Here is a 19,507-nt window from a genome sequence, read left to right on the forward strand (position 1 = left end):
ATGCCATCAGCTTGTCCTCGGTCAAGGTTTCCTTCCACATATAGCTTTGCAAAAATTGCATAAAAAGCGCTTGCAGGAACAAAAACATAATATTCCAGAAACTATCGCATGTCCGCCATTTCCTGGCCGAAACCGGAAGTGACGTCATTTTCGCGGAAAATGCAGTTTTTTACTTGTAGGCCTTAAGAGACTATACTGGTCATGTTTGACTTTTCTGAATAGTTTCTGAGATGCTTAGAACTCAAATTGCACTGCTGGAAATAGTTTATTTTGATGCACCTGCTGTTTTCTTTGCAAATTTGCATCATAGGATTGTTTTTTGTTTTTCCTGCAGTATATAAAAATTGTTGTATCTCCAAAATAAAACTATGAAGACACTCAAACTAAATTTCCTGTTGTTGTAAACTATTTTTTGCAACTTTTTTGTATTTAAAGTTTTGAGGGATAAACCTCTTAAATTTCTCCAAGTAGAAATATATGTATAAAAAACAAAAACGATTTTCAATTTTTTTGTAGTTTATTGCACTTTTTTTGCAATTAATGTAGTTACTATGGACTTAATGCATACATATTATTAAAATATGGGCTATAACAGTTGTATAGCAACTTGAAATGCTCCCACAAATGGCACTACAACATGTAAAAAAATAATATAAGCTCTGGCGGACTTGGTTCTATAGTAGGTCTTAAAGGGTTAAATAAATATCGTCAAATAATCGAGATCTCAATTTCAGTGAAAATAATCGTGATTATCATTTTTTTTCGAGCAACCCTAGAGTGATATATAGTTAACATTATACAGGAAGTCAATACTAAATAAGCAAACTCTGTCATCCCCCACATAGAATTAGTGGTAAACCCAGGACACTGAGTGACGGGACACACAAATCCAAGTGCAATAGAAAAACACTTGCAGCTGAGCCTGAGAGAAAATCAGCTGTTCCTGTCCCAATTTCAGCACTATAAACGTATCCCACGCTTATTAAAGCTACTAAAGGTGTGAAAGTCAACACTAGTGTGTGCATATGAAACATTCCCAGTTCAGTTCATGGCAAACTTGATAACTATTTTGATATCTGAGTTTCTCTGCAGGTAAATGTATATTTGGGGGATACAGGTCCTTCTTGGATGTCTTTGACAGTTCATAAAGTTTTATTCATCTAAAACCAAAGATGAATTATATTAACTTCTGCCTATTTATCCCATAGACTGTATACACTGCACAAAAATGAAGCCAAATTTGTCCCAAAGTGTTTTCTGTCCTGTGCTCCACTTCTCTCATGTCTCACTGATACTGTGTCTGCACTGAATAGACAAAAATGAACTAAACTAAAATATTTTGGGTTGATTTTTATTTTTATTTGTCAGTTTATCAGGTGCTTTTCTTTGATAACTGAGCTGAAACAGAAATGTGCTGTCCTTGCACTGGAGGTTCTGCTTACATACTGCAAACCTGACAGGGATCTGAAACAATTTACAACTACACATAAAGCGCACAATCTTTTCCATCAGTTCGTGTGGCTGTGTACCCTCAGTGGACAGGTTCACTGAACCCAAATGGAGGCTGCTGGGAGCTCAGGGGGAACGACGGCAGCTGTCAGTCACTGCTCCTTGGCCCAAATAACAAGCTGATTGACATCTAAAGGTTGGTGACTTTTATGAAGTGTGCCATTTGCCCCAAGCAACAAGAGTGCTACTTTCCATTAAACTCTATGTAAATGAAAAGTGTCTGTATGTGGTGACGCCCAAAGCACAATATACTGTGCATGTCCGCCACTTTATTAGACCTGTGCACCTGATCAACTGCCCATTAACCATAAACCAATCAAATAGTAGCAGCTCAGTGCATTTACACGTGAAACAGAATGCGATTTAAAGTTAGAGTTTATAAAAAAATCTCACCATGAGCTGCGTTAGATTGCACTTCATCAAAAATAATTATATTGCTATACTATTTTATCAGCTTTTTTTTAAACAGTAAATTTAAAAAGCACTTGATAACAACAATAATTATAATTAATTCAAATTAATTAAGGAGTTTAAACAAACAGATCAATTTACCATTATAGAAAAATAAACATACCAAAGCTGTTAATTTAGGGAAGCTGTGATACTGGGTGGTGGCATAATACATTTTTTATGCATTACTTACATGTACAGTCTTGGTAAAAGCGAAGCTCTCAATTTACCGGTCGATCTACGTCCCTACCCTCACCTATGGCCACGAGCTGTGGGTAGTGACCGAAAGAACGAGATCGCGAATACAAGCGGCGGAAATGAGCTTCCTCCGAAGGGTGGCTGGCCTCTCTCTTAGAGATAGGGTGAGAAGTTCAGACATCCGGGAGGGGCTCAGAGTAGAGCAGCTGCTGCTCCACATCGAAAGGAGCCAGCTGAGGTGGTTCGGGCATCTGACAAGGATGCCTCCTGGGCGCCTACTGGGTGAGATGTTCCGGGCATGTCCCACCAGGAGGAGTCCCCGGGGCAGACCCAGGACACGCTGGAGAGGTTATATCTCTCGGCTGGCCTGGGAACGCCTTGGTATTCCCCCGGATAAGCTGTAGGAGGTGGCTGGGGAGAGGGAGGTCTGGGCTTCTCTGCTTAGGCTGCTGCCCCCGCGACCCGGCCCCAGATAAAGCGGAAGAAGCTGGATGGATGGATGGATGGATGGATGGATGGATGGATGGACGGACTTACATGTACAGGCAACTCCACTGAAAAACTCCTGATGTGATTTCTTTTGCAGCATCCTATAGGTCTTTGGCATCACAGGGACCTAATAATGTGATTAGTATTTCTTACTATTGTGTTTCGGTTCAAGATGAAGAAGGAAAACCTGCTTTCATCCTAGCCAAACTAACATTTAAATAAATGCTGGATAAAGTTTACAAGGGGGTAGTCCATAGCTGTAAACCAGAGTGACAATGATCCAGCTTCAAAGAGTACGACCACATGCCTGAGAACATTAACTCGACATGAAGCTGGCAGGCAGAAAATTCAGTCTAAAAATATCCACTGACAAGTGCCAACTTTAAACTGCGTCTTTTTTTATGCAAGAGGATTCAAACTAAGATACATTCTCATTTTAACAGGATGCATGACCTTTAGAAAGTTGAGTGTTTAGCATCGGAGAGCCATTTTCATGCACACAGCTCAGTCTGTGCATCTTCTGACTCACACCTACATTCACATACTGGTGAATTACTATTATCAGCTATTATTGGCCTCTCTGAGACTGACACCCATATTGATATAGACCCAGTACATAATGCTGAAAAAGATGCAAGACGATGATTTATGAATTGTTCCTTTGTTGAATAATGGGCACACTGGGAAAAAATATTCAAAACAAGAGCATACATGTACATTTTAATTTACACTGTATACCTCATACAGTCCTCACTAACCATTTATTAGCCTTTAGCCTTGTTGCAGGAAGTATACCATGCAGGCAACTTACAGGACCTTTTCTCAAGATCCTGAAAATGACAGCAATTGGAATTTTGATGAATTGATTAAAGTCAAATAGTGGTGGCCAAACGTTTTATAAGCAAATTTATTTGCTAAGAGAATTCTGTGTTAAAAAAAAAAGAAAGAAAGAAAAGAAACAGTCATGTACTTTACCATACTGCTGAGTCTAGCCTTCAGAATGAATCTGGGTGCAAAGATGAAACCACACTGAGATTTGGCTCAAAGAAACTAAATGTTTGCTTCAAAGACTTTCTGAAGCTTCTGTTCCCGTTCCATGACTCCATATCTTTGCTACCATATTAAAGCTTTAAAATAACACAAAAGCCTTGAAAAAGATATCATCTCAGTTTCCCACTTCAGCTATAATTGTTTGCATGTACCTTTGCTTTTCCCTTTTGTTACATTGTTAACATGCAGTACTGTGGAGGCAAACCTGACTGTGCCATGCATTGATGAGCACAGTGAAGCAACAAATATTCAGGTAAAAACTGACCTAAAATGACACATGGGGCCTTATTTTGACATGTAGGTTACAGTCCTCTCAGCTGGGCTGTGCCATATCATATCCCTGCAGTAATACACATTATAGTATACATTTTTATGTGATATAAAAGTGTCATATCGTGATATCATTGCTATAGCAACACCATGCATTTGTATTCCCTGGTGTGCATTACAACAACTCAAGCCTCGGCACGTCTGAGAGTCCCGTATCAGCTTTTGCTATGATGATTTATTACTTAAAAAGGGATCCACTTCAGCAACCACCAATAACGCACAATGCTTTACAAAATATACAAGACAACTGCTGCTGCTAAATGTGGAGACAACAAGCTTTTTTCACCACTTGAGGCAAAAACACTGTTGAGTACTACCAGGCTAGCGAGGAGGAAATACATGCAGCTGATGATGCGCAACCCAAATGCAGCTCCTGCATAGTTACATGGTTAGAGCGCTTTAGTTATTGTTAAAGTGTTAAGGAGTTATATTATACTTTTACTCACATTTTACAGGGAAAACACTAACTAGGATATTTGTAAACACTATTTGACTTATGCTGTGTCATGGGATATAATGCTATGTCACTATTACTGAATGATGCTGCTGTTGGCACCTTGTTTCAGGAAATTCACACTTTCAGTTAGGAAGCATGTCATCACTGACAGTAGCTCATTGGAAAAGGATGGAAAATGCCCCTGCTTTTGGTTTTGAGTCTGTGATGCCCACCGCTATGTCTCAGAACTCTCTGCATTAAGTAATTTACTAACAAGTTTGCTGGACTATTAATATAGAGTAAATTCATATTTCACCCTTTTCGATGTGACTCTAAAATTCTGTATTTAGAGTGTACATTGCATAAATGAAAGAAGCTGTTTATAATGCCAACAATGAGAAAAGATGCGAACAGGTGATCTATCAATTTATACTGCATGTGTAGAAATTAGGTCATTAACGTCAGTAATCGGATCAATAAGAGGTCGGATCTGAGCATTCCTAATGAAAAGCAACTCTCAGCCCACTCAGAAAACACAAGTCCTTCAATTAGAAAATGCTGAACACCCGCAGGATTTAAATTCACGCTGCAAATGAGACACGAGTCTCCCATTTCTTGGTCAGCAGCTTTATTTTTGCCAAGCAGCCACCCACTTACAGCGAGACTGCTCATTAAGTGATCATACTGTAGGGATCATCAAAAAACTGGGATACCAGGAAAGTTTGTGAGTTCAATTAATTAGGCAGCAGCGCTCTGTGCCAGCTCAGTTTTGCCCAAAATACACATGCTCTGACAACATCACTCAGTCAGTAACACAACTTAGGCCCAGATGAATCTCATTTCACTGAATCTACCATAGAGGCCTCTGTATATGCATCCTGCAAGATTTGACTGAGAACAGCTGGAGCAGACCAGACGACCCCCTATGAGCAAGAGCTTTGGAAACAGCGAGAAGGAAAAACTCCCAATTCACAGCGGTGGAAAAACGAGAAGCGAGCCAGAGATTAATAATGACTATTTATTAAATGCAGTGGTGTACTGTATAAACACATAGCGAATGAAAAAAAAGCTGAGTGTAGAAGAAAGACTTCATGGGAAACCCCCAGCAGGTTTGGCAAACTGCGGCGTAACAAAGGTGTCACGGTTCTGGCTCGGTTCAACCCGGCATTCCAAGTTTATTATGTTTTGGTTTGCTCATGAATGATCGTTTTGTTACCTTTGTGATTTGTTGGTTATTATTTGAATTCTATGTTCTGTTTATTCATGTTTATGGATTGTTCTTTGGTTGTGTCTCATGTTTAGCATTGAGTTCCATGTGTTATATTCTGTCTGTCTCTCAGTGTCGTGTCTGCGTCCTTGTGTAGTGTTTTCTTGTTTCCTGTTTTATTGTGAAGGTCTGCGTCTCATGTGAGTGTGTTCAGTTTTACCTCCCTTGTCTCGTCTCGTTAATTACTCCCTGCTGTGTCCACCACCTGTGTGTAATCTCCCTGTGTTTCTCTGTGTGTATTTAAATCGCGTCTTCTGTCATTGTAGTTGCTGGTCCGTCTGTGTATCCACCATGTCACACTCGTGTGTTTTCCCTGCTGTCCGTCTTCATTCTCCGCTGCTCATCCTCCTTCATGTTCATGTCCTGGTTTGTGTCCACTAGTTTAGTCGTTCTCAGTTTAGATAGCCTTCTGTTCCTTTTGCCGTTTGCCCATTTTTATTTTGTGTTTAATAAACCACCCTCACACCTTTACAAGTGCCTGCGTTTGGATCCTCCTTTATTTCTTCCACACGGCTCAGGGTTATTCAGGCTGCAAACCTTCATCACTCTTTATGTTTATTGGACACACATCTTTGGTCAAGTGGAATGTGATTGTGTTGGTGATTTGTATCTTTGTGAGGTGGATGGTTTTTTTTCTTGGGTAACATCACTTCTAAATATTCAAAGTATTTTCAAACAATGGAAGATGATCCTTTTTGAGGAAAAAGCTCTTTACCTTCTGCTGTCCCAGGCATTAGATTTTTTTCTTTTGTACAGTGGTACTCACAGAGACAGCCCAGAAAACTTCACACTGCAGGGTGCAGGGACAGCTGTGATTGGCACATGCAGGCACATCATCAGGCAGTGATTGAGGGAGCGCATGACTTGCTTTTGCTTTGCATTCTATTGGCGGAGCACACATTTTCATTGTTGCTCGATCATATTGATTACGTGAAGCCAAAATTGTGATCATGACTAAAATTTGCCCTAATTTAAACTTGAAGCCCTAATTTTAAGATTTGTTTGCTTTTCCATGTGTTTCCATGTGGATATACTAACTGGGACCATTAAAAAAAAAAAAAAGCATACTATGTCCATTACTTTTTCTCACATTATCACACTCCGATGTGATGGTGACACACAACAGCAATCACTCACTCCTCCTGTTGTCCCCCTGAGTGGGTTCCAATCATTGAGACCCTTGACATGGGGGTGATGCAACAGTAGTTAAGGGAGCGCTTTACACCCACTATCATGTTTGCCTCAAACAAAAAGCACGACATCGCTCGCTTACTAGCATGCATACATACTAGGAGTTTAATTCTCACTTCACAAAGAGACATTTACAGATCAGTGTAAGATGATGAAAAACTTACGTTTAGCATAGCAGAGCATAAGTGGAAGAGCATCAACTAAACAGTCATGAAATTGACCTAGCTTGCTCCTTTTTTTCCCAACAGACCAACAGTTATAATAAGCATCTCTGCAAATGTGCATTCGATTTTAAAATCAAACTAGAAGACAGAAACATACTTCTGGTTCTACTGTTTGAAGGTTGAAGAAGATGATCAGTGTGATTGTTGGACAAGTTCCTTTCAAAGAGAGCAGGTATCTGAGCAACATGAAACTACAGTGATGAAGATTCAATTATTTATAAATATCATAATAATGATTGCCATTAACTGGAAATTACATGAAAAATGGTGGTGAGCCACAGCCAATCACTTCGCCACTCATCCATCCCTGAGGATATCATCCATTGGCAATTGCACCAATTTTCACAACTTTTTGACTATCTCTGCCCAATTCAAGGATCGAGACAAAAGACCAGAAGAAAAATGCAGGAGATGGAGAAAGATGAATAAAAAAAGTTCTACGGGTGCCTGCACAACTAGATATGTGATTAAGAGCTTTATTACTATGTTATTACTGTAGACTCCAAATCCATTACAGGTTCTGAAGAATGACAAACAGGTACCGATGCAAGGAAAAAGAGACGTCTTGGGCAGGATTGTTGTGCTATTATTACTGTGGGCTCACGCTGTATTTTTAGTGGACTTAATGAATTGACAGAGCACACAGAGGACACAAACACAGACATTTTCAACTGCTACTAACTGATCACATTAAGATCTTCATATTCATTTAGCACTTACAGTGATACACTGTGTATAAGTGCTAATTATTGCTACCTCAGGATTCACCAACGGTACATTCATGCTAAAATAACCCGGATGCTTATTGCAAAAGCAGCTGGCTTATTTACTTAGTTTTTAAGCCAAATGTAAACTGAACCAAGTCTCTGTGTTTGTGGGTTTATTGGGTCACACTGTTTATTTTCTCAGCAGTCCAAAAGAACTGAACAGAGCACAAACACATCAGAGTTAGAACCAGACTACACAGATCATGAAAAATGATGAAAGCATTCTTAAAAGTGGACCTATTACGCTTCTCCTTATTTTTTTCTCATGTGTGTCCTGTTCAATTGACAGATGCTCATATTAAACATGAGCAAATAACAAAGTTTCACATTTTAGCTCAGTGTGTAGCTGTGGCTAAAAGCTTTAGCAGTGGCACAAACTTTGTCTTTGTCTCACTTTTTTGATTTGTTTTTTACTTGCGTTACTTTTTACGTTTCAAATTAATGGAAAATTACTTTCGGCAGTGGCGACACTATCAAAGTTTTTACCATGAATGCATGCATCCCTGTGGATCTTAAGCACGAGCTTCAGACTGCTCTAAACACTCTGTTTCAGAGTATGATGGGTATGATGTCATAGAAAAGGGGCATCTAGGTACCTAGGTCACACCTAGGGTCAGGGTGAGGAGTAGGATAAGGGTTGGCTGCCTCTTTTTAAGGTTAAGTTTTCAAGCACTTTAAGGATGCACAACATCTTTCTTCTGTTATTTACACATAGGTCATGTCTACAGTAATGCTCCTCAAGGCTTGAAATAGCACACAGTAATCAACGTATGAGTGAAATTGAATATTACATGAAGTGGTAAAAACTGCACAGGGAAATTCTCTTTTTACAAAGCAAACAGCCCCTACTTCCCACCTCCTATCCAGCCCTCTTGGCATGTCGTAGCATGTGTATTTATGTAGCAACTGAGTGGCATTTATCACACAGCTTATTTATAATTAGTTCACTTAGTCTGGGGGAGACAGCCTGTTAGTTGGCATATGTTCAGATCCTGGTTAAAGACACACTGCTCCCCAAGGGGATAGTAGAACGTTGACATGTGTGCATATGGTGTGTGTGTGTGTGTGTGTGAATGACAGCAGACAGTCGCTGCAGAGGGTGCCCTGAGCCTCCATTAACACAACCCACCATGTTGCTATCCCTCGGCTACCCGGCCGTGCTGAGAGAGACCTCTAGAAACCTGGAGGGGAGCGAGTTCATCTGAGTGCATGGAAGAGGAAGACGACAGGGCAAATGTACAGAGAGAAAGCAGGAAGAGGAGGCGACGAGAACCTGAGTCAGACAGGATAAGTGAGAGGAGGGAGAATGTTGGGAAGGGAAGGATGAAATAAGAGGAAGGAAGGCTGGAGAGAAAGAGAGGGAGAATGGTTCAAGTCCAAGGTTATCACATGGCGAAAGTCGAGCCACTTGCCAGCCGCCAGCTTGGGACAGCAGCGCTCTGATGCAAGGATGCTGCCTTGCGCCGCTTCTACCAGCCGGGCCGTTTGTCTCAGTGAGTGTGCCTGTGTGCTCAAAAATGGATGCTGCAGAGCTCCGTCACAGCACAAGGATCAGATGCATAACCTGACAGACTTCCTAAGGGGGACGTCTTTACAAAACGCGAGTCCAGTCACCATCGCTCCTCCTTCTACAAGTCGCCAGCTGTCCCAGACATTGAATAGCTTGGGGAAGCCGCTTAAAAACATCGCTCTAAGTCTCCTTCCTTTGGCAGGCGATGCTTAAGTGTATCCTTTTTAGGCTGCATATTACATAACTGTTTGCAGTGGAGCTAGCGGAGCCCTGTCTCACATGCCAGAATGATGTGAGCAAAAATAAACATAATAAAAAACCTGCAAGTGTCTGTTGTGTCAAAAGTCTGACACACAGTGGTGGACAGCTCGCTGACAGAATCCCTTCCTTATCATTTAATCATGCCGAAGCACATATGCTGTCCCAGTCGCCTGCATCTCTCCTCTCTCTCCAAGATGAGTGGGGGATTTTTAAGGTTAAAGCGCTATTGCAGCTTTGCTTGCCCGCCATATCCCTCCCTGTGCATGACATCATTGATGTGAGACAGACTCCATGACACACTTTCAGACCACTGAATTATATGTGGCAAGGAAATGATGCCATATAGAATTAAAGCTCAGACAATTAATTAACTGGTTCACAGACAGCTATGTGGATACTTTTGAGCTTTGGAGAGTTGATCAGACTGAACAAACAGTAACAATGTGCTATGTGAATACTCTCAAGCTTTGGAGCGCTGATAAGGCAGAACAAACTGTAGCAATATGTCAACTTAGCTTTAAGAAAATTATAATTTTTCACTGTTTTTTGTCCTTTTTTGACCAAAAGACTGCCTCCTACACTGATGTGCTCTCTGAATATAAAGCTTGGTAACAGCTGCACTTGACCCTCTCAGAAGAAGTCCCTCAGCGACCCATGGAAAGGTTATGATCTTTCACCCATGACGTCAACAAGCCAAGAAATCTGAAGTCATCACAACTTGTCATTAGTGCGTGAAAAGCAGCCTGAAGAGTGACGACAACCGTGTGAATTCCCATAAATGTCAAAGTTCTCCCTCTAGCGGACAAAGCCCGCCACAACTGAGCTTCAGCCGCTCCCCAGGAAGAGGTTAATCCATTCATAGCATTATAATGACATCTACACCAGCGCACCATACTAATCACATCTGCCTTCAGATTTCAGCAGCTGCAGACCGGCGTGGAGCTCAGTGAGACAGGCTGCTACAGCTGCGAGAGCCCGAACTCACGCGTCTCGGGAGGAATATGCCAACCCAAATAGACTGCAAAATCTGTCACTCTGGAGCCAAAAACGTCACAACTTCGGCAGTGCCATTTACCAATGATAACCACAAATTCCCGAGATACATTACGGCGGGAATAAGCATGTTTAAACCAGGTTTTATCCTCCTCCTTTTTTTTTCTTTTAACGGTGGACCGGTCCCTTATCCTTTACCCACTCAGGTGATGAACACACGTATGAACTTGTTTTGACATTTTCCCATAGAGCCGACACAGTCAGAGTGAGCTAATAAGAAAAGCATAAAAAGCCGTTTCATAGTTTGAACGTGCCAAAGTGAAAACTTGAGCAAAGACACACACACTGCACTTCGACTCACCTTGAGCGGCCGTTCCTCGGGTGCTGAATACACTTGCTATCAAAGTGGCCACATACCAAATCATAGTACTATTGCCGACCAGAAATAAATCTCATCATATCTCAAAGTGCCCCTTTCGGTGAATCTCTCATCGCCGGGTGCCCCAGGACAAACTGAAGCGGGCCGGTATCCTTGTCTTCTTGTTAACCGAGCCCTGGACACTTTTCCATCGGCGCTTCCCCCTCTCTCTTCCCCTCTCCTCCGCTCTCCACTCGCATCCTGAGTTGGATCACCTGCGCCAATGGGACGAGAGCAGGCGACGCTGTGAAACCAAGCCCGAGCCTTTAGATATCCACGAGCCCGCCTCCACACCCGTTTCATTGAAGGGTGTGGGTGGGCTCCGGACGCCGATTGGTTACCTGCGCTGTCGTTTTCCGAGTTGGAGTGATGCGTTCCTGGCATGTGGTGAGGCTCGGAGGTTCTGCACCTCTGCTCGGTGGAGCGCCCAGGAATAGCTGCTCGTCGCTGGCTTTTTGTGGTTTGTTTGTTTCAGTGCGAATAAACTTACATTAACAGCTGTAATGGCGTGTATCGGAGAAAATAATATTATGTTGGTCACTTGTAATAGAGTTAGAGGCAAACCATCCGATATGGTAAGTGCAGCATCTCAATGATAAAACTGAAGGGAAAAACTTATTATATAAAACCACGCCAGACATCCGCAGACAGAAACAACCCAACAGGTGGTTACCCTTTATAATGGATGGAAACCAATCCTGTTTCTTTAAGGCGTTTACTGCTCTTTGACTGTATTATGCGTGACTCTGAATTTTTGCAAGTCGACGGAATCAGTGCTTATGAACAAAACGATGACTTCCTGATTTTAGCTTTTTAAAGGTAATTAACTACATCTTCCCATTTTTCTTGGACAGCATGAATGCAGCAGTGGAGGGAGCGTTTCAAGGTGGGTTGGCGTGTGGAGCTGTTGCGGAGCTGCAGTATCATGCTGCGCAATAAGACGAGAGGAATCCACTACCCTGTGTGTGTGTGTGTGTGTGTGTGTGTGTGTGTGTGTGTGTGTGTGTGTGTGTGTGTGTGTGTGTGTGTGTGTGTGTTTGTTGGGGGGACATCATCACGTGACTCACACCCGTGCATTCATATCCCTTCTGAAATATGAGTTCACTGTTTAAATGACGTGCTGGTGGTCTGCCAAGTCACCAAGACTGCCATTAAAGAATCCTGACTAATTTCCAAGACTTCTGAATTCAGCATGATTCACACTTTTTCATATAACGATTCCGTCAATGGCAGTTTTAAATTCAACTGACTCAGCCTGCCTTGCTCACAAGCCATCCATCATGCCTCATAGCTAATTCTACCTCAAGGTCTGCAAGGACCCCCACACCTCCTTGAGGAGGAGGTTTTGTTAATAGCCTCTGGTAGGATGACAAATACAAGTGATTTAAAGTCATTTTTATTTAACATATTCCTGTGCGTCACTCGTATCCTTATTTACGCTGTTTCCCACGATTCCCATTCGAAACTTTGGCTGCTGTTCAGCCCAGTTTCCTGCTGAGATCAGTGAGGTTTAAGCAAATGATTCAGGTCTGACAAATCCACAGCTGAATTAACTTTGGGATGCTATACTTGTAGAAAAAATAGTCAAATCTTCTTTTCTAAAGGACATATGTAACAATTTTGTGTGTTTCACAAAGTCTGTTTAATTTCACTAAAACATTTTGGCAACTTTCAAAACTTTTCTTTAAAGGAGTGTCATAATCAGTTCAATAATTATGTAATTGTATTTATTAGCAGTCTTTATATATGTCGGTGCATAGATATTGTTCCACACTAGAGTATGGTTCATACCCCTGCTGTGTTAAGGGAGAGGTGTGGGGCCCAGACTGGGATTTGGCCAAATAGACTAGTGTGCTATTTTCAATAGATAATCATTTGTAAGTAAGTAAGTAAAGTTTATTTATATTGCCCTTTTCACAGATGAAAATCACAAAGTACTTCACAATACAAAGAATGAAAATATAACACCTAACGATGTAAAACAATAAAATACAACATAAAAACAACAAATTAGTTGAAAACGTATCTATAAAAATGTCTTCAGCTGCTTTTTAAAAGAATCAATGGAGTCTGTAGAGCGTAAAAACAGTGGAAGAGAATTTGCCTAATAATTTGGCCTAGGGGGAATATATAAAGTAAAAAGAGAATTGGACCCAAGACAGATCCCTGAGGTACCCCACAAGGCTAAACATGTTTTCAAGTCTACTGGATAATAGAGCCATCATTATCCAGTTGCCATAGCCAATCTTCAAAAGCCACACCCCCAACTCAATAAAACTGGCAGAAGTGGAAACTCACCTGTCACTTATGATCGCTTAAAGTAAACGGTCAAGCAACTCATCTAAGCCATCATGTCAGAAACAGTATGAAATTTATAGCCTGGTGGATTAAACTACAATTACACCCAAGTAAACATTCACAGCATTGTGGTTGACACTACGTTATCACTCACGTCAAACTTGTAGATAAAAAAACTGAACTGTAGACAGACAGTTGTCACAACAGTTTAACCAGGAAAAACATGCATCACTTGTTCCAACCAGAAAGCAGGCAGAAGCATGTGGCATGTCAAGCACCAGCATATCAGTGTCTCTGACAGTGACATTGCTGTCACATAGATGCAAAGTAAGGTCTACTTTCTTGATGTTCAACGGCCATTTTGGCCTCTGTAAAGACTAGAGTACAGCCTGGATCACTGCCACAATGAGCAGTGGGCTTTAAAGGTGCTGTGTGAAGTGCAAATAGCATATGGAAATTAGGCTTTCATCACACTATCTGAGCCACACGATTATGCTCAACTCCAAGAGGCTTTTATTCTCTCCGTTGTTTAATGAGCCAGGTGTAATCCATCAACTGTTGTGGCTATAAACTGTAACAATGACACAAACTAGTATCGTGTCATTTAAAGACATGGTCTACATTTTCTCTCTATATTCTACCTGAACAAGCTCAATTTTAATTAAAAAAAAAAAAAATCTGGAAAACATCTAAAATGCTGTCACTTAGGGGGACCTGTCCAAATATCAGAGATAATAAATTCAATTTAATAAACAAGAACATGTGATTAAGCAAAAACTTAAAATTAACTGAAATTATTTCAAATTACTGCTTAGATGAGAAGCCTGGAAAGCAGACTAAAAAAAGGAAATACTATGTTTAATAATAACCTTTCCATATTACCTTTGAGTTCTTTTTTATGTATACAGGTAACAGAAGGCAGAGGCACAGAGAGCAGAGCTCATTCCATGCAGGTACAGTATTAACAATCATTATTATTATTATTGTTGTTGTTGTTGTTAATAATAATAATAATAATAATAATAAATAATATTCAAAATGACTGTTAGTTTTACTAGAGTCAGATGTCTAAGCTTCCCAGGATCACCATGTCTGCATTTACAAAAGAAGACTGTAGATACTAAAATTCTTGCTCACCACAGAGTTTAAGTATCCTGATCCTCAGTGTACGTTACTTTCAACTCACTGATATTTACTGTTACAAGTCATGGTTTTTCTACAATTTTGTGGCCTTGTGTCTGAAGTCCAAATATACCTTCAAATAACCAAAGTGACAGCGACCTCTAATGGCCATTATCCCTCAGGGATAACTTGAGCCATTATGAGCAACAACAGACTTCAGAATATATTTATAGAAAACCCTGTCTGTGTTAATTGGTCGGGGTGGATTCATAGCTTCTCACAACACCAGATACATTTTACACCTTACATCCCAACAGGTTGATTTTTGGTTTATCTGGACGTAGTGTTTTTAAACCCCACATCAACCTTTTGGGATTTACTTACCTGGATGATTCAGCATGCATCAACACACTCTGCACCTTACCGTTATTAATGTGTTGTTGTGCAACGGTGACAAAAGTTCTTCTAAAAGTCCGGAAAATTAATGAAGAAAGGCTCTGCCAAAGGCTCAACCTTCAAACAAGCAAAATATTTCCCTAAACCACCACTTAAAACATCAACATGACAAACTGGAACAGATGGAAACATACATGTTCCTGATTTTGTACTGCCTGTCTGTATTCTTTTATCATTTGTTGGCCAAAGACAACATTTTTTTTACCGTGGATTTTAAAGTTAAGTCACTTTATATCAAATAAACAAATATACATCACATCAAAGTCAGACAGCTTATTTTTGATTTAAAGGGCCAGTAGTTCTGACCTTTTAGTGTTCCAATGTCACATAACCAGTAGCCTTTATATCATCACCAATAAGCCCAATCTGATTGCCAATGCAACCTTTGTACACAAGGTCAACATGTTTCCTTTTCCTCATTTGTTCCCCTCTGAAGTAGCTGAGCTGAGAAAGTGGCGTATGCAATAAAGGAGGGAACTGCAGTAGTAGTAAACCTGTTCCTCTCTCAGGTTCGGCCTTTGGGTCCAAAAACCTGTGCCAGTTATGACTGTTACAACAGCAAAGATGGCGTAAAATACAGAAGTTCTGATTCCAAGTTGTGGCTACTTTTAAAAGATATGAGGGACACAATGCATCCACCAGCAAATATTTGCTCTCTGGCACCATAAAAGATTGATTCAGCCATGAAATAGATTCTTCAGTTAAAATTCCCTTAACTGTAATGAACAAGTTATTGTGTCATTATCCACCACCATAGCTTACTGTATGAAGAAAGGTTAGTTACTGGACAGCAGTAGAAAAGTTTAAAAATAAACAATGAAAAAGCTGCTTCCACATAACCTAAGATATAAAAGCTCTTTCTTCATATGCAAGATCTCTTCTGGGTTGCGGTTGAAATCTGAGTTACATCTGACCTGATTTGTGTTCATAAATTTGCAAAATTCTCAGCTCATTTAAGAGAAACAATGTCTTGATATCCTGGATGTGTTTTGTATTGAAGCCTCCCTGTAGGCCTTGGAAAGGAAACTGCAAATACATGTGAACTACAATAACAACTTTGTACATGGGCCAGATTTAACCTGAAGTTTAGCACTTGTGTAAAACAATTCTTTGGTAAACGTTAGAGTAATTCAGCTTCTGTACTCAATAAAAGAAAGCCCAATTCAGTCTGCCAGGGTGACTGGAGTCTATCCTAGCTGTCATAGGCAAATGGTAAAATGGCCTGTATTTGTATAGTGCTTTACTTAGTCCCTAAGGACCCCAAAGCTCTTTACATGTTCAGTCCTCCACCCATTCACACACACATTCACACATTTTATCATTTATAACACAGGTATGTCTACTAGTATCCCAAAGGGATACATTTTTATATGTTTATAAATTTGTAATTCTTTATTTATATATTGATAAAGAATTACAAATAAGTTGATGCTTAAAGCAGGTTTATTTAATTAATATCCAATTTATTTCCAATTTGTATCGAATTTATCTTTAACATGGTGTTTTAGGTATGATTTAAGGACCAATGTAATGGTAAGGTGTCTGCTGCTCCACTTTGAATATTGAGAGATTACCTAATGGATTTTAAGCAAACCCAAGACCATATTCGTTTGTTTGTAGAAATATTGTAATTGTAGAATTGCTAGCTCCCCTAGAGTTTTGGCCACCCCAACTATCAGATGATTCCCTATGAGCAAGCATTTAGCAACAGTGGGGAAGAAAAAATCCCTTCTAAAAGGAAGTAACCGCTAACAGAACCGGGCTCAGGAAGGGACAGCCATCTGCTGCGATTGGTTGGGCCGGGGGGAGTGAAAAAAAACAAACAGCCAAAGTGATTATTATTGGAGCAGCTTAATTAATTTTTGGAGTGTAATGTGCTGTTAATTGCCTTTTCCAACCCCTATTTGTGTTTTTGTCACTTTTGTCCAGGGTCAAAGAAGCAATGCTGGAGATTGATTCTGTGTGGTCTTTCTCTTTTCCTGCTTGAAGGCTGCTGAGACTGCAAGGTTTTGTCCCCCTGTGCTACTCATGTCAGTGCAGGGGGAACTCTTAGAGAGGCCAAGGTTGAACAAAGGGATGCTGGAGAACCTCCAAAGATGTTATGCGATCCTCTTAAATGGGTTTGTACTTTACACTTGCTTCTGCCTTTCCTGTTTGTTCTCATGTGTGCAGTATTCCTGGATCATCTTCTGATATGAGTTACTGAGACATCTGAGAGATCATCCAACTACTATGCCTTCACTTTGCATTGTTGTTGAACATTCACTTTCAATCAACGCACTAAACTTATTCTCCTGAGTTCTCCCTAAAGTTGTGTTTAAATTAGAACCCAGCATTATTTGTTATTATTGAATCAAGTATTTAAAAGTAGCTGTTACAAATTAATTTTATATCCTGGCCAAGTGAGAACTCTTCTTTTTAACCACTAAATGTCATCAAATCATGTAGCTGACCTGCCATACAGTCCAGGGTTCTGTTATGAAACTGATTGTCCACAATAGAAAATTAAAAAGTTACAAGTAAAGTAAATTAATATTCTGCTGCAATGAGTCTTTACATCTCCATTGCTTTGTAGAATTAACTTGAAACAAATTGTGCTGTAGCTGCAGGACTGTGCCACAGTGCAGTAGCTCACTGAAACCTTCTTTTTCTACTCTATGATGACATTTCTGCAAGTGTGTGGATTTAAAACGACAGCAAAATTATATTTTAAAATAAAAACATGGGCCTAGGAGTAGCCTACTCAGTCTTCCACCTAAGCTGAAATTGTGTGCCTTCTGAATCAACTTTCGTGTTTTATGCCGTTCTGTGTTACCAGTCTTGTTAGTTTGCAGATGCTGTGGAGGTGTTCCCATCTGTTTCAAACTGGCATGTGCGCAGGGCATGCGTCACTGCACAGAAAACAGGGGAAAAATTTGGTAAGAGCATAAAGTGATAGACCAGATTAAGTCAAAGTGCAAACACCTCAAAGCTACCCTTAAGTAATAAGTAGCTGCCTGTAAGCTGATTCTATCTCTGACAATAAATGGTCTTGTCTGAATTTATTGTCAGTCTGACCTTTACTTTTTCACAAAAGGAGTTGCAGTTACTAAACTGACTGGTCATCTGTCATAAATTTAGTTGCTTTTTTGGGGGGGGTGGGGGGTCAGTTCTGTACAGATGAAAGTCATGAGGCTCAAAATTAATTTGTTCATTCAGTTTGAAAAAGATCCAAGGAAGGGAGGATCTAATCCTTCAAGCAGCATTTAGGTGAAGCCTCACAGTCACGTGAAGCTTGGAGCTCTGGGCTGTTTGTTGGGCCTTCTTCACAGACCAGTTCACAGTTCCATGCCAGGAAAGTCCTTTAATTTTTTTTACAAAGCTCATATATTTATCAGGGAGGTAGCACTTTACAACCGGCCTCTATTCCTTTGAAAGCTTAACCAGAGAAAAGGAATCATCTTCCATGTCCGTAAAATTCCACCATATAAGGGTTTGTGTAACATTTGTATTATTCATTGGCTGCCAAAGTCCATTTCATCCTTGGTCAAGAAAACTCTGGAAAGCCACACCTAATGGAAAATTGTACAATGCAAGGTCTCTAGTAGCTGACCAATAAACTAGCAACTAGAGCCATAGCCATGTTAAGTATGTCATTTGAATATTTCATTAAGTTTTTTCATTAATATGGTCATTAATGTATTCTGTTAATATAAATATGTAATTTTAGTATAAAGTTGCCTATTTTGAATAAATCAAAGAAAACAGAGGGATCTAAATGTGATAAAGGACATTTAGCAGATTTGAATCAGGCTGTTGCAGAAGTGCACATTGATCAAGCATGGGGAGCAAAGGCTGGTCCCTGTTGTCCATCCAACAAATGGCCTCGTAGTACCACATCACCCCATCAGAGCACTTCACTCTCACACTGCAGGCTTACTTGTTGTTGTAGAGTATTTAAAAGTAGAATGGGAGGCAGAGCCTTCAGTTTTCATGCCCCTCTTCTATGGAACCAGCTTCCAGTTTGGATTTGGGAGACAGACACTATCTCTACTTTTAAGATCAGGCTTAAAACTTTCCTTTTTGCTAAAGCATATAGTTAGGGCTGGATCAGCTGTCCCTGAATCCTCCCTTAGTTATACTGAAATAGGTGTAGGCTGCTGGGGGATTCCCATGATGCACTGAGTGTTTCTTCTTCGGTCACTATGTGTTAATAGACCTCTCTACACTGAATTATACTTGTTATTAATCTCTGGCTCTCTTCCACAGCATGTCTTTAATCCTGTCTTCCTTTTCTGACCCCAACCGGTCAAGGTATATGGCCGCCCCTCCCTGAGCCTGGTTTCTTCCTGTTAAAAGGGAGTTTTTCCCTCCCATTGTCGCCAAAGTGCCTGCTTACAGGAGGCCATATGATTGTTGGGTTTTTCTCTGTATGTATTATTGTAGGGTCTACCTTACAACTGTATTGTGATTTTGAGCTGTTTAAATAAATAAGAATTGAACTGAACAGACAAGCCACTATAGCTTAAATTGCTGAAAAATTTGGTTCTGACAGAACT

General features: G+C 40.3%; 1 protein-coding gene across 2 annotated transcripts in view; it reads right to left on the minus strand.

Moving 5' to 3' along the window:
* igsf9bb (immunoglobulin superfamily, member 9Bb) overlaps nt 1–11,307 on the minus strand; it is a 142,227-nt gene extending 130,920 nt beyond the window's left edge. For both annotated transcript variants that reach the window (XM_013912674.1, XM_013912675.1), the window contains exon 1: nt 11,037–11,307. In XM_013912674.1, the coding sequence (XP_013768128.1) occupies nt 11,037–11,100 (64 nt within the window). In that variant the 5' untranslated portion in view covers nt 11,101–11,307. The remainder of the gene's footprint in view (nt 1–11,036) is intronic.
* Between the last annotated feature and the right edge of the window lie 8,200 nt (nt 11,308–19,507).

Source organism: Pundamilia nyererei, unplaced genomic scaffold, assembly GCF_000239375.1.
Source record: "Pundamilia nyererei isolate P.nyererei 1_Seehausen unplaced genomic scaffold, PunNye1.0 scaffold00097, whole genome shotgun sequence".
NCBI lineage: Eukaryota > Metazoa > Chordata > Actinopteri > Cichliformes > Cichlidae > Pundamilia > Pundamilia nyererei.